This window comes from Vanessa tameamea, chromosome 13, assembly GCF_037043105.1.
Source record: "Vanessa tameamea isolate UH-Manoa-2023 chromosome 13, ilVanTame1 primary haplotype, whole genome shotgun sequence".
Classification (NCBI taxonomy): domain Eukaryota; kingdom Metazoa; phylum Arthropoda; class Insecta; order Lepidoptera; family Nymphalidae; genus Vanessa; species Vanessa tameamea.
Window position 1 is genome coordinate 10,462,257 of NC_087321.1, and position 21,566 is coordinate 10,483,822.

Sequence of the window (21,566 nt, forward strand, 5' to 3'; positions counted from 1 at the left end):
CGGCCGCTTTTTTCGGTAAGTACCACAGTTTTGCTGTTAGAGCGATGCGTTTTAACATTATGGCGAGCAGAAGAGTGTTGAATGAAAGAGAAATTGTTTCTTTATTGAATGAAGAAGATGAAGGCGCAGATGACGGCAGTGACAGTGAGATTGAGGACCATGTAAGTGAAGACAATGTGCAAAACGATACTGATGATGAGTAGGTAGATGAAATGATGATCCATGAAAATTCGAATGATACTTCATCACAGAATGTCACTGAAAGTACTGGACATGACCATCGCATAGTTATTCCGCCTAATGATGTGGTCAGGGGCAAGAATAGGCATGTTTGGGCTACTGCGAAAGGACAAAATAACATTGACAGTTCATTTACGGGCTCCAGTTCGAAAGGTTTGGGATATGTTTATAGCTCAATGTAAAACGAATTAAACCGCAGGAACCAATGTCACCATTGATGAACAATTGCTTGGGTTTCGAGACAGATGTCCCTTTCAAATGTACATATCTATAAAACCTAATAAGTACGGCATAAAAATCCCAATGATGTGCGATAGTGGAACGCATTACATGATGAACGCTATGCCATATATTGGAAAAGCTACAAATACACACGGCTTACCGCAAGGCGAATATTATTTGAAGGAGCTATCACGACCAATTCATGGCACCAATCGCAATATAACTTGTGATAATTGGTTCACCTCTATCCCTGCTACAAAGTCATTGCTTCTTGAACCATACAAATTGACTGTTGTGGGTACAGTAAGATCCAACAAAAGGGAAATTCCCGAAGAGTTAAAAAACACTCGTTCTCGAAAAGTGGGTACGTCTATGTTCTGTTTCGATGGATGTTTAACTCTTGTATCATACAAGCCGAAGCCGGCAAAGATGGTGTATATGTTGTCCTCGTGCGATGAAGGCGCCGTCATAAATTCTACAACTGGCAAACCAGAAATGATTATGTTCTATAATCAGACTAAAGGCGGCGTCGACTCATTTGACCAATTGTGTTCTTCGAAGTCCTGTTCTAGAAAAACTAACAGATGGCCAATGAAAATGTTTTACGGCATGTTAAACATAGCCTTTGTCAATTCCTATGTGATTTACACTTACAATGTTTTAACAAAAGGAGAAAAACCATTGAATCGTAGAGAGTATATGAAGAAACTGAGCACTGAACTGACAGCACCATGGATGAAAACTAGGTTGGAAATTCATACTTTATCAAGACGCTTGAGAGAAAGTATCGAGAATATCCTTCCACAAACTAACCGAGAAATGTCTGACGAAGCTGATGAGGAACCTCCAGCTAAAATTCGACGGTACTGTAGCTTATATACAAAAAAAAAGAAAAGAATGTCCAAGATGACTTGCACAAAATGTAAACAGATGGCGTGCGGAGAACATAAAAAAGATGTTTGCAACAATTGTCTTTAACCATTGGTTTTTCCAGTATTTTTTTTTATGTGAGACTGATTATATTATAATTAATTAGTTAATAAGAGAAAACACTATAAAAATTACCTATTTCTAAAAATTTCTACCTAAGTACAGAACACTTCTAATTTTTGTTCTTTTTTTTAAGGGTTTATTAAATCCTACAAATTTTCAAAATACATATTACAATAATAATAATACATATGTATTTTATTTACTTATTAATAATTCAACAATTTACAGTAGTTAATGAAATAAAAATAATTGACATTCATAAAAAAAATCGGCTATTAAAATAGTGCGCCTCTCAGGCGCATGTTTATCTTTTCAGTACAAAAAAATAACGTTATCTTTCTAGGGTTAAGAAATGATCGATTCCCCATACAAACTTCCACGATAAATTCCGTGATAAAAACTCATCTACGTTCTTCCCTGGGCCTCAAACTATCTCCACACTAAAGCGTGAAGAGGTAACAGACAGAGTTACTTTCGCATTTATTTATAATAAAATATATAATAAAAATAAATGAATAATAAAATAAAGCAATATTAATAAATTATAATAAAAACAAAAATAAACCCGCATTGGATTGCAGCGTGGTGGAGCAGTGCAGTCCAACAGCTTCTCCTCAAAAAGGAGAGGAGGCCTTAGCCCAGCAATGGGAAATTTACAGGCTGTTAATGCAAAAAAATGCAATGCAAAAAGCTATCAAGTAAAGTTTGGATGAAATCTCTCTTTTCAAGATCTTTGAATAGCCCGAATGTGCGAAGTTCATCTAGTTATTCTTTCGTCAATCGACCTCTCTACGATTAATCTACCGGTACACAGGCGCTGTTTTAGATTTTTTCTTTCCCAAAAGCAATCAGTTTTACGATGTATGTACTATGCCAATTGGCAATAGAGCTGCAATACTTCGAACTATATTGGCAACCCTAGTTTTCATAATTCTTATGCACATATCAAGTATCTGTTCCGAAGAATAGGAAAGCATAGGAAATGAACAGTGAAAGTCCAAGGACTGTTTTAGAATTTTCCAATCATCATTGTACTTTTTTCGTTATGAAAGAGCCACGGCATATTGAATATTGATTTTGTTCATTTTTATGCATTTTTAAGATTATAAAAAATTCAAACAACATTTTCTGTTCAGAGCATCCTAGTTGATACGATAAAGTATGTACATATGTATCTATGTATAATATCTGTCTACTTGTAATATATTATATAGATATGTAACTGAGGATATATCTGATTGTCTACCTGTAAAAAAATATTAGATAGATAAATATGTTATCTATCTAATTGATATCTATATCTTTATTTGTACATTAGGGTGTATTGGAAGAAAACTCTTTCAAAGATAATCATGTTTTTTATACTAATTCTCGTTTGGAATTTTCTTTTGTTGAATCTATTTTGTTCTGATACGTATAATAAAGTGTTAAACGCAATCTTCGTTCAAGATCAACGCGTTGTAGTCACTAGGCCACCAATGCAAAGGAGAAACTTATTTTTAAAACGCACATCCGAATTCGCTAGCAATGAATAAACTGCATAGAATAGATTCGGCATTATTACGACAGGCTGCCTGATTACAATCCTCCTTGGAACTTGGGGCTTTTGCTTGTGGCTCAGTTTCCCGCTACTATACAGCGAGGTTGAGCGGATTACGCTCAATCGGCTTTTACGACGCCCATGACGTGAGATCGGGTGTACTATTCTCCGAAGACATTATTATTAAATACTTTTGTGTGTTAAAAAGGACAAATTAAAATTATGAGTACCACTACTAATAAATGAGCAGACTTGTTTGTAATGACTAACTGAAAATAACTACAAAGCCAATATCCATAAAACTTATATTAGAATACGCAGCACATTTCGGAGAAGGTTTTCGTATTTAGATTATTGACGTGAGATCCTTGAATTAGTTATTTTATTATACAATTTAGCTGTTTTTTTTTAACCTATGTTAGTAACTCAGAATGAAAAAGACAAAAGTTCTATCAAAAAAAAAAAAAAATACGAATACAAGATAACGTAACCGCTTGTAATGTTCGAACACATATATAACAACATATTCATATTAGCACGAGTTAAATACTAGACGGAAAAATAAATAAATGTTTATGTAATTCTATAATATTATAAATATGCCGGTAATATAAATATAAAGTTTTAATTAATAAATTCCACAATCGTTTCGGCTCTTGTTTGTATTGGCGGAGAACTTGAATTGAAAATAGAAAACAGGAAACCACACGATTATTTCGAAAACAATAAATCTGTTTAACCAAAGAAATTATTTTTCACGGAATTATAGTGTTTATGTGCGAACAATAAAAACGTTTATCGCATCAACGTTTGTAATGTTTTCTTATTACTTTACGACTTTCTAAAGATAAAACGGAAAGTTTTTTTTTTTAATGTTTCTTTTGTATTTCTAATCTCTGTCAGCTTATAAGCTGCCAGTAAAAAATAATATTGTACAAAGTATTAAGCAGATATTATTAAATCAACTGTTAAATGTGCAATACTTAAAATTATACATAAATACATAAGATACTTTATACGCTACTAGACGTTGGTGCCATAAAAAATAACTATTCCTTGCAATTATAATTCTTATAAAAATAAACATAAACATTTTGTTTCCTTACACCGCTGATCCGTCAGCAACCTTGAAAAATGAGATGTTATGTCCCTTGTGCCTGCAGCGATCTTTCAAACCGGAACACAGGTAATTATACACATTAGTCAATTATAAAATATCGTAGTTCCGGTTTGAACAGTGAGCGAGCCAGTGTAACTACGGAAACATGAACGTTAAACCCCCGTTAGTTAATATGGATATGTTTGAAATGAGAGTTCACTTTATATTTGTCACAGTTAATTATGAAAAATTTTACTTTTATTATTATTCATAAAACTCGGCCATTGTACCTCTATATTTTATCTCTCATTAAAAAAGTCGTATTAAAAATAAGTAATGGTAAATCTGAAACTCCTTAAGCCGACCTTAAAATTGAGGGATTTTACTTTGACTGTTTGTGGTAGATCTATGCTATAATAACAATAAAAAAAACAACAACAAACACTTTGAAACATTTGAACACGTTTACTAATTACTCGTACTAATGACAGTTCTTATCAGTAATGTTTGTACATATATAATAAAAAACACATGCTCACTGCAAAATAATTTTTATTTAAAAAAAGAATACCATTTTCGAAATAAATGGAAACTTCAAACCGTTTCGTTATATCTTCATTTCCCAACGGAATCGAATGAACGAATGGAATGAAATATAATCTGGAAATCACAGTGCATTATTGCTAGATAGTCTCAAAAGACTTCGACATTTCGTTCATTGTATAACTGAGAAAATTATATTGAAATTCTAATATAAATTTTACTGCTTTAAGGCATTCGTTACGAGAATATCTAGCTTATGAAATATTCAGAATAATTTTCTTAATAAACAAAAATGAATGTTTGTATGTTTGTTCTTTAAGCCATTCATCATTATTCAAGAGTTGTCCTGCATGCTACTTACCATGTCCAAAAAAAAAACAAGGCTTTTTCTTTGTATTTATGTCCTTCGATATAATATTTTTATAAAGATCGTTCTACCCGTGAAAACTGGTTTTAAATACATTTAAAAAAAAATACCAATAGTAAATATTTAATATGATATATTGAAACTTTTTGGTTAATTATCAAAGTAATTTAATTTAAAAATGTAATTATATATATTTTTTCTTAACAATTTGGTCACATTTTCCTCAATAAATTTATAAAAATAAAAACGATATACTAAACTGAATCACGCCTAATATTACTTATGAATTTCAAATTAAATAGAATTAGGGAGCTTATTAAATTGCTTGCAACTAGTTAAATACGCGGTTTAACATACAACAAATGAAAATGACATTTTAAAACGTAACTTAATCGAAAATAATTCTGACTTTATATACTTTACTATATTTAAAATGAAAAAAACAATCATGAATTAGATTAATTAATAACATAAATCAATAATTATCCTGTCTGAAACAACCAAACTCCGCGCCAAAAGATAGCCTGAGCCTCTGCGACGGGAAGTCGCGTGTTTTTTTTTTTCAAATATATTTCGCCATAAGGAATTGAATTATTAGGCGGGAAGATTTTTAACAATATTAATTTACTTGAAGTTTCAGTATCGTTTATCCACAAAAGAAGCTTAACTACAAAATAACCGAAACTAGTTAGATTAACAAAATCCTTTAAATTAAAACAGAGAAGCGAACGTTATTAAATTAAATCCATGTCACGTTTCAGAACGCTCGCATAAATTGAACTACTTAGAACTTTGTGACATCCACGCGTAGTTTATGATGAGAGAGGACTTTGTTGCATTTCACCTTAATGAAATTGTATACAACTTTTTCGTAATAAAAGTTTTTTTTTTTATTTGTCCTTTTTTTAACAAAGAACTGTGTAAGGTGTGCATATTTAAAACATTCATCCATCTTGGTAAGATCAGTGGTGGAGTGGTACTGAAATGGGCCAATTTATACCGCCAAATAACAATATTTTGTATTGATATGTTTCAAATTGAAAGTTAAACATTTAATATATATTGTATAATTTGGCTTGAAGATGATATCCCTTATGTGAGTCGAGTCAGTGGACTAGCAAAAGAGAGTCTGTTGACACCTGTAATTACTTAATAATATAATATCAGTTATATAAAAAAACTTGTGTAAATATGACCAGGCATAAACCTCTTTTGAGAAAACCCCTTATAATAAATGAAATATTATTTTTGTAGCCGAAATTGTCAGCGACTTACAGCCGATTTCAAAGCGAAGAAAATAGTTTTAACGATTGCTTAACTACTCTTTTTATTGAAGAACAAACAATGATCCGTCTTGGAAACGTAGGCGTGTTTCAAATAGTTACTTCTTATTTCAGAACGTAAAATATTTTGCTCCTTTTCATATTTAGATTTTTTTTTAATAATAAGTTAATTTAAATATACATAAATTATTAGTAAAATTTATTAGTACTAGTAAGCTATGAGTATATACATAGGTTACATAACATGAAGAATTTTGTAACATGTAGTACATACTATATTTATTTATTATCATTTATTGTCAAATTTTATTATTTTTATTATTATTTTTATGTAATATAATATGAATATAATATAGGTTAGTTGTATAATGTATAATATTTTAGAATTCCGAACCGAAGCTGGCGTGTAACCTAGTATAATAAAAATAATAATTAAAATGAATTCCTTAAATATATATTAATATGAATTAAAAATAGTCACTGTATAAATCTTGACCGCGTGGAATGGTAGAAGAAATGCTAGCAGCATTTCCCCATTGAATCGCAATTCCGATCCTCTGGGCAGAAAACGAACCAGCCCTCCTGTGACCAGTGAAAGCAATAAGGCGAGGTGTTATACTTTTGAAGCTTTTTGCACTACTACTCCAAGGACCAAGAGTTTCAACAGCAAATGGGACAAAAAAATAATGTGACATAATACACAAATACTTAGATTGTTTTTTCGCTTCAACTTTTTCCGCAGCGGCGCCAGCTCTTAACAATGTTTCCCGGATATGAGACGAGGCCACACGAGGGTTCGTCCTCGTTCCCAGAGAAACAACGTACGCCCTACCATCATCACTAGTAGTTCCACGAGGTTCAGTAAGAGCAGCAATAGCAGAGAACATAATATATAAAGTTAATTACGCACGGCTCTGTACGCCCGTGTACGCTTCTTACGATATATAGGTATATTGCTACCCTTAATACTTAATATGCCATATTATGTTTTATAATATGTTACCCATTATATAGTCCTTATACGTACGCGAAGTAATATATTATAACTCCTAGTGTACACAATATTGTAGTTATGAAAAAGTTTTTTAATAAAACCGCACGTTCATAACGCGTTATACTAAACGGGAATTTTTAAAAAGCGCTACAAAATTGCATTAAACTCAACTTGTTATAAAATGGTAACGGCTCACATGGACTGAATATGTCGTAAAAATATATGTCATATCTGAAATAGACATTCCCAAAGTTTTTGATGTAAATGTTCCGTATAGTTAAGTTTGGGAAACAACTAATGTAATGTTTCGTCACTGAAAAAATTAACAGCTTGTAAATATTCACGGCTGGGCTACGGTCTCCTATGCTATTGAGGAGAAGTCTTAGAGTTTATTCCACCACGCTACTCGTATACAGTTTGCGTATGTTGCACGTATATACATAACACATATGGAATATTTTCATCAGACAAGTATCCTTACAATATTCTCCTTCCTGCTCGAGGACGACATCAATTATAAACTTTATCTAAGCACATCAAAATTCAGTGATGCATAACTTCCAAGACGTCATAATTTTACTCTGGTCTTGCGCAAAACTCCAAACCAATCGTTGAATTAGTGTTTATACAATTTAATTAAAACATTATACAGTAAACTGGAACGTTCGCTTGTCCTTATTACAAATACTGTTGTTAGAAGTCGCCTGCTTGACCTGGTGGTACCCCTTGAGTATGCTAGTATGTCGGGTACTAGACAACGTATAACGTTAAGGCGCTTAAATCTTCAAATAGATGTGCAATATTCTCTTACATAAGACAACCAAGATGAGAATCGAATGAGAGCCGAGATGGCCCAGTGGTTAGAACGCGTGCATCTTAACCGATGATTGCGAGTTCAAACCCAGGCAAGCATCACTGAATTTTCATGTGCTTAATTTCTTTTTATAATTCGTCTCGTGCTCGGCGGTGAAGGAAAACATCGTGAGGAAACCTGCATGTGTCTAATTTCAACGAAATTCTGCCTGAATTATCCACCAACCCAAATTGGAGCAGCGTGGTGGAATATGCTCCAAACCTTGCCCTCAAAGAGAGAGGAGCCCTTAACCCAGTAGTGGGAAATTTACAGGCTGTTAATGTACCTATAGACAACCGCATGCTGTGATCGGATGACATAAATTCAGCCGGAACTGTAAAACATATTACAGCTTAAAAACTAAATTAATATGGATCATATTAAACGAAAAAAATAACACGTATAACATTATTGTGTCAATTGCATATTTAAAACAATGAATTTGAAATACGAAAACATACCATAAGTGAAAATCATGAGCTACCCATGCCATTTTATATTTAGCAAAGAAAAGCTTAAAAGGTAAAATCTAGAAATATTGAAATGTATCTTGTTTTTTTTTTCTAGCTATCAACAATGATCAATGCAGCTTAACCGATTAGATGAATAAGCTGGCGAAACTAGGCCAGATCACCTTCGATTTGTTTCATTTCCATTGAAAATTGCAAATCATTACTAACTAGAAGATTCATTGGCTCTAGATAGAAGCTTATACATCCACTGTTCCGCCATTTTGTCTGATGTAAACTCTTCTTTAAGTTATGTAATATTTTTTTTATGGTTTCAGGCCAGAAACAAGCCGGCAGACGGCGGTGGACACGTCAATCAGAAAAACGCCGCGGGACAAAAAGCAACGCCTCCATGTCAAAAAGGTAATTACTTTTTTTGTATAGATAATGGGTCACCCCTGGCTGTTGCAGATTGATGGGAGCCTCGTAGAAACATTAAATACCTGACCATGATCATACTACCTTGCCAATATCTAAGCCTTTAAATCGTTAAGGTGTTACGTTTTTGGCTTTACTAAAGATGTTTTGGAGAATGAAATCAATTCAAAATAGTTTTTTCTTCGCATAAGGTTCGAAAGTAAATCAGATTATAGAAAAATCAGAAATAGATTTTTTTTTATAATATAGATTCGCAGACGGGCAAATAGGCCACTTGATGGTGAGTGGTCACCGCCGCCTATAAGCAATGGTGTTGTAAATAATATTAACCTTATTTTCTTTACATGGCCAAAACATCATTAACTTTTTCGCCTGATGTTGAGATGCTATATACATTGTGCCTGTAGTTATACTGGCTCACTCACTCTTTAAACAGTTAGTTAGTTTGAGGTTTAAGTGGGTGGTCCCTACTCAATTAAAAATCTAATTGGTTTTTGTATTTCAACATTTTAGTCCATATTTTATCATACACGATACAGCGCATATGGAACCTTTAATATATAATCCTGTTTTTTTTTTAAATTGAACATTATTATTTCTTTTTTAAAGCAATTAAAAAGTACTAATGAGTTCTTATTGATAAAGAATTGAACCATTCGTAACTTCAAAATTTTAACAAACAATATTATTTAAATAATATTCTTAGAAAAAAAATTACAACTAAAATTCGAGCCTATAAAAAATATCACTCGCAATTATCGTGGGTGTGGTTTTTCTTCAAATTTAAACGGGAAGTTTAATAAATAACGGATATCTGTAGTAAAAACATAAAATACAACCCTATCGATAACCTCCTTCGAGTTTTCAAATCACTTAAAAATCAGAGCATATGAAAAGTTGGAATTCCTGGTAAGTAATCATAACTGCGCTTAAATATTTGCGTCGGTAGAGTTAATTGGCATTCCCTATATGCCAATGCACCAATCGATATGCCTATATTTCTTTCTACCTGACTTTTTAGACATGATCCCTTTCAAACTAAGTTATAATCGTTCAGCTTGATGCTGAAGAAACTTATAATATTACTTGAATTAACAGCACTAATTTTCTTTTGATTGAGAGTCAAAACAACTGGTTTTTATCTTCCAACAAAACATAATATATAACAACATAACATCTCGGGCTTATCATACCCCTTTCCTCCATCTCTACTGTCGGGAAACAGTCGTGACAGCTGAAAGCGTCAGACAATATTATGTATATTTACGGTCTTTGTAGTGAAGAAAATTATAAGAGTCTTGACATTTTAAGCATCGTCAGCATCAAGTTATATTTAATATATTTATCAATTTTGTATTTTCATAACACTGTATTTTCAACATTGTTATCAAGATGAAATAATAAGCAAAAAAATTATTTAGTTAAACATTAGTTAAGTATTAAAAAATGTTAACATTTATTTATTATTACATAAGATTTTTTTTACCTAAACGTCCTCAAGATGATGATGCTGAGAGCCGAGATGGCCCAGTGGTTAGGACGCGGGAATCTTAACCGATGATTGCGAGTTCAAACCCAGGCAAGCACCACCGAATTTTCATGTGCTTATAATTCATATCGTGCTCGACGGTGAAGGAAAATATCGTGAATAACCTGCCCAAAGGGAGAGGAGGCCTTAGCCCAGCAGTGGGCAATTAACAGACTGTTAATGTTTCGTTTGTATATTTATTGCAATAGTGACTCTCTGGACAAAAATATTAGGCGGGTTGTGTGGTAAATATATTTCAGTCCATTTCATTGGTCCAAGTCAAGTTCAAGATATTCAACTGCAAACAGTGTACACTATACGCAACCAAAGAGATCATTTAAAAAGTATTTTTAACATTATGCCATAATTGTGTATCTGCTTCCGTTGCGTTTTGTTCGTTCTCGTTTGAACATGAATAAATTATTGCTTCAACTATAGTTACAATTTGCAATCTATATTTTAATTGGTATGCTAACATATTGTGAGTTTTTCATCGATTCATTTGTATGTTTCAATCAGTTCATGGGTAATAAAAACTTGTGTTGTTTGATCAGAGATACGTTTTTTGGAACTCGACATTTAAGGCTTGCGATTGTATTGGATCTTTTCTGGATACCTATCCCGTGTGAAGACATGCTCAATGTCTGAATATGTTTAAGCCATTTATAAAAAAAAAAACTTTTTGCAAGTTTTTATTTTTATTTATGTAGGTAGGTAAACTGACATATGGGACATCAGATGATAATCACTGCCTATATGCATTGCCACTGAGACGTTATGTCCCTTGTTTCTGCAGTCATATTGGCTTACTAATTTTTCAAGTCAGGATACAAAAATATTGAGTATCGCTGCTTGGCGGTATAAATATATGACGAGAATGCCTACGCAAACGGGTTTGCATAAAGCCCTACCACCAAGTACATAAAACTTAATTCAACTTAAGCAGTTAAATGTATAACTTTATATATGAAACAAAGTTCGTATTCTTAATTAAGAAATTAGGATAACTACATATATGAGATAAATTATAATACTATCAAAATACCTGGACCTGATTGGTGAAGGATTTACTTCACCTGGGAGGAGCAAATTTGAGCTCTGAAGCACACTTAATAGTGATGTAACCTGTCCTATGCCCTTGTGACAATTATTGTTAATGCTTGCGTTCCATGCATATTCATTGTTTTTTTTTTAATAATTGGTGAAAATGGATAAAATAATGACTTGATCAAACTCACTAATGCTTAGTCTATGATGATTTAATGAATGTATATAATAATGCTCTAATTTTCTAGCAGTTGTCTATGAAATAAAAATATTTAAATCACTTACATAATAATTTACAATATTTGTTTTCAATATGTCCAGGTGCATCTACAAAAGGTGGTCCAAAAACTCCAGTCAAACCATCAGCGCAGAAGGGAGCAGCGAAGACAGCACCACCGAAACAGGCGGCAGCAGCTGGAGTGAAGACGCCACAAGGAAAGAAGAAAAAGGGCCATAAGCATCAACAATACGAACTGATCGTCACAATTAACTTGGTAAGTAAAACCATAACTATAACATAACTTATAAAACGGTAAACTGCAAAATTACATTCAAAATATTCGTATTCCAACCCAATTTATATTTTAAATAAAACCTTATAAATACAAGTCAGATTTTCTCCAAATAGACGATGAGTTCTGTATTGATGAATTGTTTTTTTATTTTTAATATTTTGTCATTAAGAAAATCGTCAGAATACAAGAATAATTGCTCATTTAATATTATAAAATAATGGAGTTTGTAATTCAACATAATTGAATAATTGACAAACGGTTTAATTATGAACATTTTAATTGTTTTTAGTTTATTCAATCTGATTACAATTAATTGACGCGTTAATCTCAATTTAATCCTTATTTATTCGAATTACGAAATTCGAATGTTATTGCATCTGCATAAATTTATTTACCGCAATTTATTTGTAATTTTAATTAAGCCCTCCTAAAAAACACACAGCTATTAAAACAAAAATCGAAATGAGCATTTCCAAACAAAAAATGTAAAATATTGAAATCATTTTTCATTCATTCGTTTCATTCGTTAAGAGATAAATTTAAAGAAATTAAAATAATGACTGTCGCTTCTCAATTTGTTTTTGATAATGTTATGTATGTACGCAAAAACATAAACGATTTTCCCAGAAATTGTGACGTACATTCTATTAACACTAGGAACAAGAATAAACTTGTTACTCCAAGTACCCGATTACACAGGGTTAGTAACTCTTTTTTGGGGCAATGTATACGTTTTTACAACAGGATCCCAGAAAACGTTCAAAATTATTCAATTATAAAATTCAAAAGAATCGTTAAAGAGCGTTTGTGTGCTAAAGGATATTACAACACTAATGACTTTTTAGTTGACTGCACACCTTGGGAATGAAATGATCGCCTCCAGGCTGTTTCAAATAACTAAAATATAATTATTATTGTACATGCAAAATGGAAAAAAAAAAAAAATATCCCGCTGAGTTTCTTTCGCCGGTTCTTCTCAGGTCCGAGGTGCTAAATTCCGAACCGGTGGTAGATTTTTGACAATCAATAAGCAAGTGTAAACACTTCTATATTGAATAAAGATTTTTGATTTGATTTGATTTGATTTGATTTGATTTCTTCGTGACTTCTCTTTTGTCCAGTGCAAGCACACCATTATATACACACATTTATTAAATATCGATCGTCTGTGTCTATATTATGATGATGCAATTGAAAAATTATATATTACACGTAGTTTTTTTTTTATGATATCGGTAGACGGACGAGCAAATGGGCCACCTGATTGTAAGTGGTCATCACCGCCCATAGACAATGGCGTTGTAAGAAATATTAACCATTTCTTACATCACCAATGCGCCACCTTGGGAACTAAGATGTTACCTCCATTGTGCCTGTAGTTACACTGGCTCACTCACCTTTCAAAACGGAACACAACAATACTGAGTACTGCTGTTTGGTGGTAGAATAAAATAAAGACCGACAAGGCAATCCTCGTAGCTAGATATGGGGCTATAGACCCCAGATCGCGCTGATAAAAAGTTAATGGATTTTTCTGTTGAAATATTCTCAGTAACAACCCCGAGTCGGGAAATTGGAAGTGTGTACACTTCCTCGGAAAGCACGTTAAGCCTTTGGTTCTTCGTTTGAACTCTTTTCGGTCGGGTTGAATTTGGCGGTCCATCAAATTATTACAGTACGGTAATAGAGAGTGCACATGTTTTTGGGCACAAACTTGCGCCCTATAATATGTCCTGCGAAGTTGGCTGCTCTTCCTTGATCAGCCATCTTCGTATTAAGATGACATTACCTACTATATTCCAACCATAAGAGGAGAAAAGCCATATAAACGACATTTGACAGTAAATCGACGCGATATCATTGGTTGAGAGCTTGATTAAATTAAATTAAATATTAATTGTGTGATTTTCCGAAAAAGTGGCGTTACGAACGTTGACGAAATTGTTATCGAAATTTTGGAATTAACATTCAAGTGGAAATAAGTAGTTAAGTGTAATAGTGTTGTATTATAAATAAATATATATTAATCATAAACTCTTCATAGTGCACAATATAGCTGAGTTATTAGCAAATCGCATGAAATACGAGAATCTAAGGTTTGTTTATCTTTTTTCTTACTTCCATTGGAATAGGCTATATGTGCTTTCATGCCCTTTTGATTGTACATGAGTGACGAATTGATTATTAGGATTTAAAAAAAAAAATATGTAAAATATATTAAGCATACTGTTAACTGTTGAAGGGTTAATACGTTTGGCGTCAAACAGCTATAGATTCAGGTTATAATTACAATAAAAATGCATTGTAGAGCTATCCCGCCGTGACCAAAATCAGTCAAGATATCATCATCTTAATTACAGATGTTAGGTACCCTATGTCCTTTTTTGTACCCCTTAAAACGTGTATGCATAATTTGTTAATATACTTTATTGTATACCACAAACATAAAATACATAAATCTTAGGACTAAACATAAAAAAGCAACAACAATAGAAATTAATTGAAGTCGTCTAAATTATTATTTAAGTAATAATTATTAATATCTTAATTGTTGAAATTGATTGTGATTTTTTATTTTTACTGGAATTCCATAACTTTATGGCCTGTATAGTGAACGAGTTGTTTAGAAATTTTATGGTGATCCAGTGAAAATACAGTTAAGTTGTATAAGCGTGACGAACGAACAAAGTCGCATTTGTAATATTAGTCAGGATAAACTTAAAATGTGTACTAGAACCGTTTGTTTTTTTCTGGAAAACATTCATAAGCTTGTCCCGCAGCAAGAAAGCATTAGATATCTTACAAAATGATCGTCCTTGTAACAGTTCCTGAAACGAAGTTACCGATGATGTAAGAATATCGTAAAACATACTTAGTAAAGACTCGTTTTGTTGTCGTCTCTTTTTTATTTACAAGGAAAATATATTTCTTTCTCTATCACCGCAGTATTACTTGGAAAATGTCTGAAAGTAATAAGCCAGAGAGGAGATAACGAATTTTATGACTGACATCTTTAGAAAGTGACATAAGTTTTAGACAATGTACAAATGGTCTTAAGTTTTCGACAAATTTGATTGATATTGCCCTTTCGTTTTTGAAAACAGAATTTATTTAAAATTTGAATAAAATATTTAGTTAAATTTGTTGACTTTTTTTTTATTTTACACTGTCATTTATTTATTTGGGCTTTAAAAAATACAAGCATTTCTGTTATCAATCAAATAGGTTCTTTGGAATCGTCATTTCAAAAAAAATATTTCAAATCTATCACTGTCTAAATATATTTTATTTGTTAAAATTCCTTGGCTGTGGATACTGACTCGTTGGTCCAGTGTCAAACTAATAAGGCCACGAGGTCATGGATTCAAACACCGGGTCGGGCCAGGTTTCTCCGACGAGAAAATCTCAGTAGCAGCTCGGAGCCCCAAGTTGTCAATTTCGTGCCATCCAATTGGATTATGGAGTGTGTCACTGTATGCGCATACAGTGATACTTAAAGGCATCTCAGTTATTCTGTGGCAAATCTTAAGTAAACTATGTAATTATTATTCTAACTAGCTGTGCCCGCGACTTCGTTTGCATTTGAATTATACAAAAAGTTATTGTTCACTTCGCAGTTTTTACTGAGGAGAGCGCATTACTGGAGAGTATTTAAACATTGCAGCGTAATTTTATATATAATTCTTAAATAAATGTAGCCTAAGTTAGTCCTTATTATATCAACTATCTGCCACTGAAAGTCCCGTCAAAATTGGTCCCGCCGTTCCAGAGATTAGCCGGAACAGACAGACAGATTAAACTATTTACTAAGTATAACACGAGCTAAAGCAAAATAAAATATTGAGAACTTTTTTGGGGCTTACTTTACTAAAACCTACGGCGGCGGATTTTTTTTTTTCGCTGGTAAAACGCATGACGTGTTTCCCCCACGATGATGGGGGGTATGTGGGGCTCGCCGGCGCTGAAGGCGCCGGAATACCCACTAAAAAATCAGCGGTACCCACTCCGTCTTTTGGGGGGGGGCATCACGGGATCGCTTGCGTATGTTACCGTGACGCCCCGACGGTTGGCCCACCATGGGCCTCCAAGCTAGAGGAGTTCCCGGGGTACAGAGAACCCCCCTACTCCCGGTGACGCTTACAGTGGGGGTTGAAGATGCGCATAGCACTGATGCTTTCTCTCCGGTCTTCTTCGTCGGAGCGAATCGGCGGAGGCACTCTCCTCACGCGCCCGCTCCGCAGCCTCTTTCTGCGACATTACACTTTCGCAGAAAGAGACCATCTCGTTCCAGCACCTCTCGCTGGCTAGCATGGCGGTTATCACGTTCGGCAACGAGGGATCTCCGCCGACTATCGCCACCAGGGAATGCCTCTGAGGCCTCCAGGCGGCACACTCCATCAGGGTGTGACGCGCCGTATCCAATGGCGCACCACACGCGTGGCAGGTGGGCGTCATTTCCCGCCTCACTATCTGGTGCAGGTACTTACCGAAACAACCATGCCCGGTAAGCACCTGAGCTAGCCTGAATGTGAGTGTGCCGTGACTCCGTTTCAACCATCGACTCAAGTGGGGGCGGAGCTCGTTGGGCAATAGCCCTTACTCGCTCCACCTCCGCGGACCCTGGACGGTCGCCACTTGCTCTGGCTTCCACCCGGAAACGGTAAACTTCCGCGAGCACCTCCGCCTGGAGTTCTCAGGGTACGGCGGCGGATGCTTTATATCGACACGATCCCGCAATCTCTGCAATCGGTGCCAAGGACGGCCATGTGGATTAGTGGGTAGGAATCCCACATAACCCGGTTTCCCCCCTGAGGTCCAGGTCCCTTTCTGAAGACATCCACTGAAAAAAAAAGGTCAAAGAACATCAACTATGCAACATGACTTTCCCGCATTGATCGTCAATATCGTTGTTTGCTGTTTCTGAAATCGGTTAAAGTGCTTCGTTTCTAAGTTGTATAAACGCATTAATACATCCTCGGTTTCAATAATCATAAATCAAAATTATTAAAGTATTATTGCATCCGTTAATCTTATTAGTATTATAAATTCGAAAGTTTGCATGGTTTGCATGTTTGCATTTAAACACGCCAGAACGGCTGAACAGATTTCAATAAAATTAGGCACAGAGTATATGTATGTACATGAATATGTATATATACATATATTATTTATGTTAAGCATGACTTAAATCTTAAATAGGTTATGTCATCTTTTTTTATGGCATTGGTTGGCGGAAGAGCATATGGGCCTCCTGATGGTAAGTGGTCACCACCGGCCATAGACAAAGGCGCTGTAAGAAATATTAACCATTCCTTACATCACCTATGCGCCACCAACCTAGGGAACTAAGATGTTATGTCCCTTGTGCCTGTGATTGCACTGGCTCACTCACCCTTCACCGGAACACAAAAAACAGAATACTGATATTTGGCGGTAGAATATCTGATGAGCGGGTGGTACTTACCCAGACGGGCTTGCACAAAGTCCTACCGCCAAGTAAATTGGTGACCTGACTGATTTTGTCAAGGCGGCCAATCTGAAAGGAGATCACCCAACTACGCAGGACATTTAGTACATGAGTATATGTGCGTAAATACAGGTGCACTTCTAATCACTAACTCTCATAATCCTATGGGACGGCAAATCCGACACGACCGGAAAGCCCAAGACCATCAGCTTTACGTGTTTTCCCTCCTCGATCTGTGATTTGAACCCAGGACCTCGGGTTCTGCGGCCTTATATCTAGCCATGAGACCAACGAAGCAGTCAAGCATATAATAAAATTGGAGTGTCTGTTTGTAATATTAAAGTAATCGCTTTTTACTAAATGCATATGTGTGTAAACACGGTACATATACCAAAATAACATTTTTATTTTCAATTTTTTTCTATCTGTCTGTTTTTGACGGGACTTTTACTAAAATCTGTCAGTCGTGTCTATATATGTAGATACACTTTTTTTAAATAGATTCACAATCCAAGGCGATGAATCTTTTGTGTACAAATAACGAAATTTATATCAAAACATAGCAATAATACCTTAAAATCATGTTATATTCTGAATAAACTGCTTATACCAGAATGCCAAAGGATATTTACGAATTTATGCCTTCGGACTTTTTTTTCTGCTGGGTCACCACTCGTCATATATTCTACCATCAAACAATACTACTGATTATTATTGTGTTCCGATTTGAAGGGTCAGAGAGCCCGTGTAACTACAGGCACAAGGGACGTAACATCTCTGTTCCCAAGGTTAGTGGCGCATTTGAGATGTATTTTTTAATTTATGAAGACGCCTTTTCGTATGGGCATTGGTAACCATTTAACATCAGCTGGTCTATTTTCCCGTCATATAAAAATAGATAAGAAATAAAATAGAACAATATTTAAACTGAAATTTTCCTTTAAAAATAATATTTATTATTAATATCCCAACTAGACAATAGACATCAATGATTATTATTAAAAAAACAGTAACTACCGACTCTTTTTTTTCAATAGAAGCTAATGGTAAATGGTAATGGTAATGAGCCGATGGTAAATATATTTTTAATCTGTATATTGACATGACATACGTGCTTGTACCTATAATATAGTATAGTCATCATAATTCGATTTGATTTTCACCATTTCAAATTATCTAGATATAACCGGTTCGGATAAAACCGGAAAAATTCGGATAAAATCGGTTTCATGAAAAAATAACACAAAGTTCGATCAATGGTTTTGCAGGCGGACTTTTCAAACGAATTTAAAGAAAGCTTAAACTTTTAACACTGGGTTATTTTTGATAAAATATATAGATATATTATATTATACATTTTGTTTTATGTTACAACGGTTTAAAAGTCAAAGTTGATAGATAATTAAAGATCAAGTGCCAATAATAAACTTCGCAACGGGCTACACCAGAAAGCGACAATACTTAAAATTTCTAATTTCAGTCACAAAGTCTTTTAACATAAAGTAAGCGCTCGTTTCATCTTACGCCACTTTGAAAAACGGGCCATCAAGTCCTGGAATAGATTTACGATTGGCGGAATTATTCTGGAAACTTCAAGCGATATTGTTTCGATAAAATACCTATTATTTTCGGATTATTAAAATTAATCTATACATATAATAAAATGGAGTGTCTGTTTGTAAAATTAAAATAACCCATTTTTACTAAATGCACATATATGTATACACGGTACATATACCAAAATTACATTTTTTACAATTTTTGTCTGTCTGTCTGTTTGTTCCGGCTAATCTCTGGAACGGCTGAACAGATTTAAACGGGACTTTCACTGGCAGATAGCGGATGTAATAAGGAGTAACTTAGGCTACTTAATTATGTATAGAATAAAAATAAAATCAAGCTATAATATCCAAATAACTTAAATTCAAAGAACGCGCACGAAATCGCGGGCATAGCTAGTTTAAAATATATATAGTGCACAAATTCGGTCAAAATTTGAAGCTGCATTTTCCCATTGAATCGCAATTCCGATACTCCGAAATATGAACTAGCCCTTGTGTCATTATTTGATTTATATTTGTTTTTCGAACTGTACCTAACTGTCAAACACACCCGATCAGTTCTAATCAATCAGAATGAAAGGAATGACGTTTACAAATTTATCGCGAGTAGTACGCTCGTATGTTCAGGTCAATTCAGTATAATTTAAGTTTCTATATATTGTTAAATCAATCATCATCTTTAACTGTCAAAATGTATTATATTTTAACTGTGGCACACACGTCTGAGGACCATCTCAGCAATAAGAATAATAATTATTCTGGTTATAATTAATATTTCTTACAGCGCCATTGTCTATGGCGGTAGTGACCACTTACCAGGTGATCTATTTGCTCGTCCGCCTACCGATATCATAAAAAAAATACTTATGAATACCTTATATAAAGAATAATAACGCCATTAATAAAATTGAACATGATTATCCAGTATGTATTCAGAGTCGTTTATTTCGATAATATAAATGACTTTCGAATATATTCGTACAAAATTATTAATATGATTCGATGTATTTTTTTGTAAAGTAAAGTTTTTTTTTTTTTTAATATAACCAGAATAGTGCTCTGCGTTAACGTGACGAATATTTTACGAGAGCTAAAAGACAAGGCGTAAACACACTCCGGTCTACCGCTTTCTTCTTCACATACCGTATTTAATAGTTTATTATTTTCGACGATGAAATTTCACGGCTCCTTGAAATTGAAAAACGAAGATGACGTTGATTTATGATAAAGGCTGAGCGATAAAACGAATGTATTTAGTATTAAACGCTGATCTGTGGTAACTTGTTTGGTTCTTGTTTATTTTTAAAAGAAGGCTAATTATCGAATCTTTTAATCACACATTACAAAAATGATGGATTATCGTAATCCAGTTATTTCAGAAAGTCAGAATCAAAGTGCTGAAAGAAAGTATGAAATATCTATTGTCAGGATTTGGGCGTAAGGCAATCCGTGTGCCGTGACGGTAAGCGGCGTGACGCTCCTTTATGACGTCATATTCTTCACCGCCGCTCTCTGTTCCCTTATAAGTGCGTAATTCGAATACTATAAAATACTTTCCTGCTATAGTCTATACTAATATTGTAAATGCGAGAGTCACTGTGTCTGCTTCCTCTTCCGTTGAACCTATTTATATGAAATTAGGTATAGATGTATTTTTAGTCTGGGTACAATCGAATGGAAGCTATAAAAAATTATTATTATTAATTTTTTGTCAACATATTTTTGCACCCCCATATCTCTCACCCCTTTGGGGTATAAACGATTCTAAATGCGGTACAATCCGGTACGAACCTAGTACAATCGAATGGAACACAAAAAATATAATTATTGTATAGCTAATTTTCAACTTCACACATGTTTCAAAAGTGCTCGTAAATAATCGTGCCATATTTTATACTTGTATATTTAAGTATATTTTGAATTAGTTCTAGTCGGCCAGTTAAAATTAAATTATTCATTTATTAATAAGAAATAAAATTTCTCGTAAATAGAATCACAGATTACATAGAAATTGGTGTAATTAAACATTTTTTGTTACATAATATAAAAAATAAATTAAACCTAACATTTGTTGCGTCTTTTATATAAAGGGCATGGGCTACTCTTTATTAGTGCAATTTATTTTTATGTATTTCATATCGTTCAATCAGCTTAAGCTACATTAGCACGCTACAATATATAAAGATATACAATATGAAAATCTCGATTATCATATTAAATTTGTTTGTAATTACAATGTATCGTATGTATTACATTTTTTGGATAAGCAATTTAAATAATGCATAAAAAAACAAAGATGGAGAAATCCCGTATGAATAAAATAAACCCGTGATAACTTATATTTAATTAAAATATATATTATTAAAACACTAAGGTATTCAAGCACTAAAATTATTGTTTAATCTTAAGCTGTTGTACATATTTTA

The 21,566-nt window shown here is 33.7% G+C and overlaps 1 protein-coding gene across 5 annotated transcripts in view; it reads left to right on the forward strand.

The window, feature by feature from the left end:
• The window catches only part of LOC113396502 (calmodulin-A-like), a 224,856-nt gene that overhangs the window by 185,589 nt on the left and 17,701 nt on the right, over window positions 1-21,566 (forward strand). For all 5 annotated transcript variants that reach the window (XM_026634465.2, XM_064216766.1, XM_026634463.2 and 2 more), the window contains 2 exons: window positions 8,922-9,006; window positions 11,918-12,090. In XM_026634465.2, coding sequence (XP_026490250.1) covers window positions 8,922-9,006; window positions 11,918-12,090 — 258 coding nt within the window. The remainder of the gene's footprint in view (window positions 1-8,921; window positions 9,007-11,917; window positions 12,091-21,566) is intronic.